This window comes from Alligator sinensis, unplaced genomic scaffold (assembly GCF_000455745.1).
Source record: "Alligator sinensis unplaced genomic scaffold, ASM45574v1 scaffold881_1, whole genome shotgun sequence".
Taxonomy (NCBI): Eukaryota; Metazoa; Chordata; order Crocodylia; family Alligatoridae; genus Alligator; species Alligator sinensis.
Window position 1 is genome coordinate 1,140,237 of NW_005842346.1, and position 10,517 is coordinate 1,150,753.

Here is a 10,517-nt window from a genome sequence, read left to right on the forward strand (position 1 = left end):
TGCCTCCCATGATGGACATCGCAGTTTAGAGATTCCACAGTGGGCTTTATTCTCTCTTTTCTCAAAGGTGGGATGGGAAAGCTCTGATTGATCTACTCTTTATCTTTAAGGCTGGAAACAGACATTGCTTTCTTGCCATCAAATTTTTATGGCAGCACAAAGGCCAGGAAGAGAGATGTTCATGCCCCTTGTTGCACCACAGATGCCCAAAATTTGTGGCCATGACATAGGTGGTATAAATTGATGCCACTTTTTTGCAGCAGACGTCTGTTTGCTTCATGGCAAGACAGGGGGTAGCCTGGAGCTGCCCAGACTTTCCAGCAGCCCTGAACTAGCACTCCTACTGCTTCATGGGCCTGACTTATTTCCATTCTTGGGACATGCAAGAAAAGGAACCTGAAGCCCCAGAAGTGCCTGGCCAGGTCCCCGCACTTGCAGAGGCATGTCAGGGAATCCAAATTTCCTTAAATTAACAGTCTCTTCTTCTAACCAAGTTCCCCCCGCTCCTTCCCTTTTCCTTCCTGGAAGGTAGTGCCAAGCTCAGTTGGCTTGCCAGAAATATAATAAACAAAGGGTTTGAAGGCACTTGCAGATCACACCTGGAAGATAAAGCAAGTGACATCTTCCAGGAAGATAGGGAGATCTGCAGTAAGGTTCAACAATGAAGGGACAACACACGTCAAGCAGTGAAATGGGGACATCTATACAGGTATCTATGTAGTACCTGGGGATTGGATTTCTTATGCATTCATTAGAATCCAACTGGTTTCTCTAGTTAGTCAATGTATAACAAAGGGATAGAAGAAGCAACTGCTTTATCACACTTGGGACCTGTAACCCCAGCACACTTTCCCTCTGCTAGATGGTCTGATCAGCCAGCCCACAGTGATTAGAAGCTCTCTAGTTATACTTGCTGTGTCATTTCTTTAAACTGAATATGTATGACATGGAATAAACCAGGGACAAAGATGAACTATGCACGGCTGGGGCTCAGCCAACCCAGCTACTTCCAACACTCATCTAGAGCAGGGGTGCTCAGCCCCCAGCCCACAGTTCCAAAAATCTGGTGATGGAGGACCAGTGGCAATGTTAACTGCCACCGCTCCCCCACTGCCAAATTTCCAAGCCCCACCACACAGCTGGATTGGCCCCAAGGAAAGGGATTAGGTCCTATTCCCATGCACCAGGGCCTGATACAGCTCTCACTGCATTGGGATCCCATCAGGGTATTTCTATCCAGCTGCACTGGGCCCTGGCTGGGCCAGCAGCACATGCCAGATCTGGCCCGCAGACTGGATCTGGCCTGCAGATGGACCTGGACCATCATCTGAAAGGGTCAGACAGCACTGATCTAAAGCAGGGATATCAAACTCATCTAGCCTCGTAGGCCAGATGAGTGGCATGAACCAAAATCAGGCACACAGATCCCCCTCTCCCCCCTGCATGCCTCATTCAGCACAGGCAGTACCAGCTCGGGTGTTGGCTCGAGCAGACAGCATGGGTAGTGCATGTCCTGGGCACCCTGCATGACCGTCCAGCACAGCAAAAGGGGCAGGTCAGGGGCTGAACTATGGGGCTCTGTAGGCCATATGTTGGACACCCCCTGACCTAGCATCTTGTGTGCAGTTCTGGGCTCCATATTTTAAGAAGGATGTGGAAAAGTTAGAGAGGGTCCAGAGGCAGGTAATAGAAATGATAAAGAGGTTGAAAGGTGAGAAAGGTTAAGAGAAGTAGGTGTGTTTAGCTTGGAGAAAGTAGAAGAATGACAGCAGTCTTTAAATATTTGAAAGGCTGTCATACAGAGGAGGAAGAACAACTATTCTCTCTTGTCTCAGAGGGTAGGGCACAAAGCAGTCACTCTAAAATGCAGCAAAGATATAGATTAGATATTAGAAAAAAAATGCTGTTAGAACTGGCAGTGGAACAGACTACACAGGGAAGTTGTGAAACTTTCTTTGCTGCAGGTTTTCAAGGGGAGCTTGGATAAGCATCGTCAGGTATGACTTCAGTTGCATTCATGCAGGTTAGACCAGATGATCGGAGGTCCCTTCCAACCCTATGTTTCAATTTTAGTGGGTTCGCCTGATGTACTGCCTATGAGTGGCTGTGGCACAGAAGTCACCCCAGCATCCCCAAGGTGAAAGCAGAAGGAAAGAACTCATTTAGCTTCTCTGCAATGGCCTTATCCTCTCCAAGTGCTCATTTTACTCCCCAGCTGTCCAATGACCCCACTGAATCCTTGGCAGTCTGCATGCATCTAAATGCACTTAAGAAATTTTTTGTTATTACATTTGATGTCTCTGGCACATTTCTTCTTATGGTCTTCTTTTTTGCTTACTTGAATTTATGCACTCAAGCAATGTTTGTTATATGGAATCAAACTAGAACTATAGACTCTATGTTATACAGTTAAGAAAATTATGCACTCATCAGCTATTCATATAAATGGAATACACTATACCTTAACGGTAACAACTTCTGAATAAACTTGGAAAACAGACACTAGAAAATATAAATAGCTCTCATTGTTTCCTTTTCTTTTTTTTTTTTTTTAAATCTGTTGCCTCTTGTTTTACTCTTATATTGTAAACTTTTGGGACATTTTTGTTTTTTGTTTGAACAATGCCAAGCATGATGGAGTCCTTATCTATGAAGCAGGGCTCCTAGGACACACAATAATACAAACATCATACTAATAAACTCAAGAAAACTCAGGCCATGACACACATTCAAATTAAAGTGGGACAGAAACCAGCTATAAAGCTTGCACATTTTCAAGCACTAACTTTGTACTGGTTGGCTCTTTTTATAGCTAGATGAACATTTTTATGGTGTGATAATTACTTTGCATGTGTGGCTGGTCTAGATTTAATGTGCGATTAACCAGTTAATTGTGTACTATATGTAACATGTGGCAGGGCCCTCAATTATTGTCATTATGTTTTCTTTTTTTTTTTTTTTAAGTTTAGGATATAAAAATACAATTAAGATATTCAACCAATACATTCTGAATAGGAGTGACACCAGGGAATAACCAGATTTATGCCTGTTTTTCAGAATAACCTTGAACTTGACTTTGAAAACATTTCACACTCTTTATTTCCTCATGGTATCGTATTATGTAGCAGCATCTTCTCTGGATTTGTTTGGCACTTATGTATTAATGTTTAAAAAATGAGAACTACCCAAATCAAAGAAAATAGCTACTTTTCAAAAAAGGCCCCATCAGTTTGTTAAACCTAAATTAAATAAAGTTTCTTCAATTTAAATTACCTGGCTATCAAGTAATCCACTTTCAATTTTAGCACCTTCTGTAGAATACTGGAGTCCCGGATGAGATAGCGGAGGGCTCGCAACCCTGCTGCTCGCACCTCTTTTGCTTCATTTAGTAAAGCTAGCCGCAAACTACAGTGAAGAAATGAAAGGAAAAATTAAATTATAGCAACTGGTGGAGTTTGCCACCTGAACAACAGGTCCTATGTACTCGCGTACAAATTTAAAATTGAGAGAAATTTACCTTACCTTATTTGCTCCTTTGGAGATCTATGCCCACCTATCTACTAGAGTAAACTCTCCCTTGTCAGCATAGGCTGTGAATATACCGAGTGTTTTTTGGTTTTTTTCCCCTTGTTTGTTTCTCTTCAGCATAGACAAGCTTAGACTTTAGCTGAATTTTTAAAAATTAGTTCATATACTTTTTTAAAGTAAAATATTTTTAAAAAGGCAAGTGATACTCTAAGAACAACCAGGGAGGGGACCAGGGGGGAGCAAAATATTTGTTTTTAGTAGGAAGAGGGGGCCTGCACATTATATTACTCTGGTAGCTGATTGGATGGCAGATTCTGAATAGTTAGGCTGCTTATAGATGTAACAAAACAAAAAAGTGGCCCTTTATTTTAAATTCTGTGTGCCACCGTGCTGAGCCTGGAAGAAGCATCACAGTTTGACCCAGCTTGCTCAATGTCTGTAGAGATTGGGTGCTTCAGCACAGCTTTTTGGTGCTTTTATCTAATAGCTGATTGAATCAGCTATTAAATAAAAGCACCAAAAGCCCCACTGAAGCACCCAATCTCTACAGATGCTGCGGAGCCAGGTCAAACTAATGCACTGCTTCTTCTGGTAAAGCATAGTCTTTCCACATCTGTTAGTACCCTTAGGAAAAGAATATCCTTTGATTTACTAAAATGTTCAAATAAAGGAGTAGTAAGCAAACTTGGTACCTGGTTTAAGTTCCAAGCCAGCTTGGCTGGCAAAAACTTCCAGGTTCTTCTTACATGTATTTAAGAAACAGGGAATGCTTAGGCTATGGATGATGCCCTGAAATTCTGGCACTGTCACTCAACTACAAGACAACTGTAGATGTGGAAGCCTAAAGAATGGACCCAGATGACTTAGGAAACCTTTTCAGTAATCTTTATTTCCATGTTTTGTGTGGTCCATAAAAGTGCTGAGTTCAGTAGCAGAAAAAAACCTACAGCTTCTCAAGATTCATCACTTCAGCAAATCTCAGACCATCTATTTTCCTTTGACATCAGAAGATATAGTCAAGGACACAACAATGCTCAAAGAAAACTTTTGATGTCTTGTTCTAATTCCTGGAATAAGATTCCCAGATATTGATCTAGTGGATGTTTCTCACTAAATTATAAATTTTGGGCTATACTTTATAATTAAAAGACTAATTATAATTGATCAATATTTTTTTTAACTGACACAACAGGACAGAGTTTAGAAAAAAAAACTCTTCTTATGTTTGTTTCTTGGGAAACTAGTTCTAGGAGTCACATAAAGAGGATGTCTGGATTTAACCTAAAGTAACACAAAGGAGCTAATTCAAGAAGTCACAGTAGCTAAGCCATTAAGAATGACAACATTATAATTAAGCTCATCTATGAAAGTGGAAGCAGGTCCCAAAAAGTGACACTAACATGAACTTTAGAAAGGAAAACTTCAGGAAAAAAATAATGTTAACGGGAGTAAAATCCATAAAGATGACATGGCTTCCACTGTAATAAAATCTCAGACAAAAAGCAACAAACAAGGAAAAGTAGTAAACCAATGCAGCAACATAGCAAAGTTTGAAAGCCTATTTGAAAAAAAGAAAGTGGCACTCCGAAGTCCATGAACAGGAATATGACTTGGTGTGGGCAATCACAAAGAGGGAAATTAGAAGGGTAAAAAAAATTGAAATCCAATATGTTCAAAGGTATAAAAAACAAGAGGTTTTGAAGCCTGAAAGTAGTCTTCTGGATTATCTGGCATAAGAAAGCAATGAAAGTGTAAGAATACTGCTGCAAAACCAAAAGGCTTCTTTACACAAAGTCCTTCTGACCAAGAAAAATTGAGAGATATCTACTCTGAAAGAGTTCTTTGTTGGCAGTAAAGATAAACAGACTCAAGCTACAAACAGACTATGCCAAATGAAGTAGATATGCTGTGCTGGGATGTGTTAGTGGGCTTCACTGGGCAAAACAGGCATTTCCTGTCTTTCTCCAGGGTTGGCCCCATGCTGCTCCCAGGGCTTCAGGGCCCTGATCCTGGGGGAAAACGGTTTGGGCGTGCCTCTGCAAATGGGAGAACCTTGGGTTTCCCTGCTTCCAGAGCACACCCAAGGAATCCCAAGGAATCCCTTAATGGTGTCAGGTGCACCTCTGCAAGAGGGCAAACCCAGGAGTCCTGGTTTGCAGAAGCATGCCCTGGGATTCTGAGTTGAGGTATGCCTCTACAAACAGGGAGACCCAGGCAGGCATGCTCAGCACTTCAGGGACCCAATCTCGTGTGCCCTGGGAACTCCCTTGTAGGGGAATCTACCCACAAATATGGGCATTTGCAGCAGAAAAAAAGAGCGTGAATGCCTGTTTGCTTTCGCTTTGTGCCACCATAAAAATGTATACGGTGGCATAAAGGCAATGTCTGTTTGCAGCTTCAGAGATGGAGGTGACGAGTTGAAACAAATGAATACCTAATTTAAAAAGCTGTTTGTCACTAAGCCCATATGATGTATCCAATGATTCTGAAGGAACTGCTCTATGAAATACCTTAGCTCTCTCCAAAAATGTGCACTCAAATACAGCCACTGTCCAAGAGAACAGCATGCAATTATAAATTACAAAAGGGACCAGGGCTTCACTATAGGTATCAGTGATCAGCAGAAATTAACTTAGTATCACATGTCTTGCATGCTAGCAAGTATTACAAAGAATATTATGATCACTTTGATATATATCAAGAGTCAGGTTTTATCTGGAATACCATATCCAGTATGGTAGAGTACATTATACCCCATCTCAATAAGATATTGTCAAACTAGAAAGGAGTTTAGAAAAACAGCAACAAGACTAATCAGGATTCTGGATTTGAAGACCTGGAGCAGGCAAATTATCTTACATCTGCCAACTATAAAGATTTTACACCTTCCTCTAAATCATCTGCTACCAGAAACAGACAGGCAAGATACTGAACCTGACAGATTTGTGAACTTATTCAGAGGGACTATCCTTATGAAAATCTTGATTTTTTATCTCTTGGCTATGGGGAAAATAAGGTCATTCCACTCAAGATAATGAAATATTGCAGGTCACACAAAAAGTGCATTAAACAGAAAAGTATTTAATAGACGTGATTAAAGACGTGATTAAAGTTCCATCAGGGAAAATCCTGGTACCATTTACAAAAAAAGTTGAAATACGGTCTGTTTACCAAATCCAGTCAATTACATAACATTTCTGTAAGAACTCAAACAAAATTCCCTCAAAGTTAAGGCAATTTATGCCCAAATTATTGTCTTTATTGCATCCTTCTCTTAAAGTCAGAGAGGTTTTGTCTAAATTGAATGAAAACACAATTAGGTTGAATAGTTACTGTTTCTGTTGTCCATGATAAAACCTAGGCCAATCTATCCATGCCTGTGCAGAAAACTAGGGGGTTAATACAAGCAAAGCTTTATTATTATTATTATTATTATTATTATTATTATTTTAGTTCTAGGAAATTATGATAATACTGGGGCAAATTCCCCTTGAAAGTTTATACAGGTTTGGCTTATTAGCAGAAGAAAATAATACTACAAAAGTCTCTTTACCAAGTATAGTGAACTATTGTAGAAGTTTAGGGGTGAAATCCTGGTCCCACTGAAGGCACAGGAAATTTGCAATTAACTTTAATGGGGCCAAGCTTTCACTTCATGTGCTTTTTGCAAGCCTTGAGAGAGCTTTCAAAATATTATTTTACTTTGCATTAATGCGCAACTCAGTATAAAATTGCATTTTACTAGAAATCCTGTTCATTTCTCATTTCCATTCACATATAAATTACAACTTTCCTATTTCCTTAATTAAATTGTACTTGTATTTAAACATTAAAAAAGGATAAAAAACATACCTGGTATTTAAATTTACAAATTATATGCAATTTTAAAATTACATATTTAAGCATTAGAAAGATAAGTGCTTTATATTACTTTAATTAAAAAACTAATACGATCGGTGTTTTACCTCAAATAGAGCTATTTTAAAAGGTTCAAATATTATTTCATAACTTTGAGCTACTTACCATATTATGATGCTGTCATAGGTAAAGCCTAATTTTTCTTCAGCATGCCCAGTATTACAAAGAAGCTGTAAATAAAATAAATTTCTCATGTTTTAATTATGCTTTAAAAATGTATTTACTCTTTAAAGTTTAAAACACTGCCTAACATTTTCAAAGCAATATAAAGGAGACAGTGCAGCTTTCATATTTTACAGGAAGATGTACTAATATCACAGACTGCTTTGAAAATCTCACTCATTTAACACTCTTGGCTCTCACTGTTTCCATATAGCTTTACATTGTTTCCATAACAGCTTTGTAAATATCTTGCTTTCGGACAACTGCTATCCTCCTTAAATCAGGAGCGTCAATAGTATGGTCCATCCACCGGCCAGATTCAGTCTACAGAGCCACTACCCAGCCTGTCGGCATACCCTCCTGCCAACTTCAAACACTGATCACCACTTGATCTGCTCCATCTACTATTTGGGCAACTGATTGAGATACCCAGACAGCTGAAAAGTATTGCAGTCAAGCCATTTTAATATAAAAATCTACATTCAGAGGGCTCTTGTATCAACAGCTTTTTGTTATTAGGCTTCATGCTTTACAGACAGCATCACAGACATTTCAAACAAAATTCAGGGACAACCACTAAATTTTGGGTGCTCAATGCGAGACATCTTTGCTCTGTTTTAGAGAGGCTGAACACCCCCCAGTTCTGTGAAACCAATAGCAATTCAGGCCTAGTTGAGTACACGAAGAAGGGCTATATTTAGCAGGGACTTTTCTAAAGATTTTTACTCTCTTTCTCTCTTGCCAGCAAGAAATTGTTGTCTAGTGCAGTACCTATGCACAGGTACACCTAGAAGTAGATGGACAGGTGTTGAGAAACACATCTAGATAGTGCCAGACTTGATTTCTTGAGCAAGAACATCATCCTTTTTTCACAAGTGCTGGGTACTTTGCCTCTCTTTTAGGAAGGCACTAAAATGAATGACAGACTCGTCATCACCCCCAACCAACCCAACAGCTCAGGGCCAAATGGGGTGGGGGGGCAGAGGGACAGGGGAACGATTGAGGAAGTATAGCCTGGGGCTAAGGCTAGGGGATGGGCTTTCCCAGCCCTGGGACTGCGCTTGGAGTGCATACAGAAGTTCAGTTAGATCCATCTAACCATACCCAATCTCATTTAGCACATCTCTGAGGTACAGTTAAATTAGACTGGGTTGACCATTCTTTGACCATTGTAACCTTTCTGGATCTTCTGTACAGTTTGCATTTAGATCTTCCTAACTAAGGATCTAAGTCTAAGTCAGTGGTCAGTAACACGGGGATCCTGATCTACAGGTAGATCCTGGAGCCTCTTTTGGTAGATCCTGGACTGGGGGGACAGCTGGGCAAGCACAGATGTGCATACCAACCACCCCCAGCCCCAGCTGGTCAATATGTAGGGGAGAGAAGGGGCGGGGGCCAGATCAAGATCCCCATGGTGAGTGGCTGACTGTGCGGCCCAGGCAGAAACAGGGGAAGGTAGGTGGGGCCTCAGCCCAGTCAGGTGGTGGGGTGAGGGGGACTCCCTCCCCATCTCTGCGGGGGCAGAGGTGGCAGAGGATGTTGCCTGTGTGCCTCAAGTCCCACTGCAGCTAGCCACATGTGGGCGCAGCTCAGCTCAGCAGTGGGGGTGGCCCCAGACCAGTCAAGTCTTGTCGTCTAAGGGCACGGGGTGGGGGGAGCGGGGGGTTCCTGCCACTAGGTGCAGCCCATTGGAGGCCCCGATGGTCCATACTCCCTCCTCCACCTGTGCTTGGGGCGCAGCAGGCAGCCTGCAGCAGCAGCCACCTTCTACCAAGCACAGGTCGGGCCCCCAGAGCCTCCGCCGGACTGTGCCCAGCAGCAAGAGCACCCCTCACGCACCCCTGGACCACAGAGACTTCCAGACCTGGCCGGGCTAGGGCCCAATGCCATGCTCCTCTGGTTGCCAGGTGGGTGCAGCTCAGTGCAGTCGCGGCACGGAAGTGGGATTGGCCCCCAGCCCAGCCAAGTCTGGGACACTCCGTGGTCCAGGGGCACGGTAGATCCCGGGATGACCTTTAGTTCCAAAAAGTGATCATCATAAAAAAGTTGGATACCACTGATCTAAGGTGTTTTCTACGATTAATACAAGATTCTCATTATGAATTCTGGTTTAACATTATTCTAATATTAGAAAAGCCTAAGTCTGTCTGTCTGTATGTCTGTCCGTAACACTTTATCTGCACTCTGATTAGCCGTTTCCACCAGCCAATCAGAGTGCTCCAAGCATGGGGGCAAGCCACAATGATTCCCATGCAGCACTGAGGACCAGACAGGAGGTTTTATAGATTCATAGATTCACAGATGTTAGGGTCAGAAGGGACCTCAATAGATCATTGAGTCCGACCCCCTACATAGGCAGAAAAGAGTGCTGGGTCTAGATGACCCCAGCTAGATGCCTATTTAACCTCCTCTTGAAGACCCCCAGGGTAGGGGAGAGCACCACCTCCCTCGGGAGCCCATTCCAGACTTTGGCCACCTTAACTGTGAAGAAGTTCTTCCTAATGTCCAATCTAAATCTGCTCTCTGCCAGCTAATGGCCATTATTTCTTGTAACCCCCAGGGGCACCTTGGTGAGTAAAGCCTCACCAATTCCCTTCTGTGCCCCCGTGATGAACTTATAGGCAGCCACAAGGTCGCCTCTCAACCTTCTCTGGTGGAGGCTGAAGAGGTCCAGTGCCACTAGTCTCTCCTCATAGGGCTTGGCCTGCAAGCCCTTAACCATATGAGTGGCCCTTCTCTGGACCCTCTCCAGGTTATCCACATCCCTCTTGAAGTGCGGTGCCCAAAACTGCACGCAGTATTCCAACTGCGGTCTGACCAGCGCCCGATAGAGGGGAAGTATCACCTCCTTGGTTCTGTTCGTCATGCATCTGCTGATGCACGATAAAGTGCCATTAGCTTTTCTGATG

At 42.4% G+C, this 10,517-nt stretch overlaps 1 protein-coding gene across 3 annotated transcripts in view; it reads right to left on the reverse strand.

Moving 5' to 3' along the window:
- Positions 1-10,517, reverse strand: part of RICTOR (RPTOR independent companion of MTOR complex 2) — a 145,698-nt gene that overhangs the window by 84,793 nt on the left and 50,388 nt on the right. For all 3 annotated transcript variants that reach the window (XM_025210396.1, XM_025210394.1, XM_006028940.3), the window contains 2 exons: positions 7,552-7,616; positions 3,274-3,405 (listed from right to left, as the gene is read on the reverse strand). In XM_025210396.1, the coding sequence (XP_025066181.1) occupies positions 3,274-3,405; positions 7,552-7,616 (197 nt within the window). The remainder of the gene's footprint in view (positions 1-3,273; positions 3,406-7,551; positions 7,617-10,517) is intronic.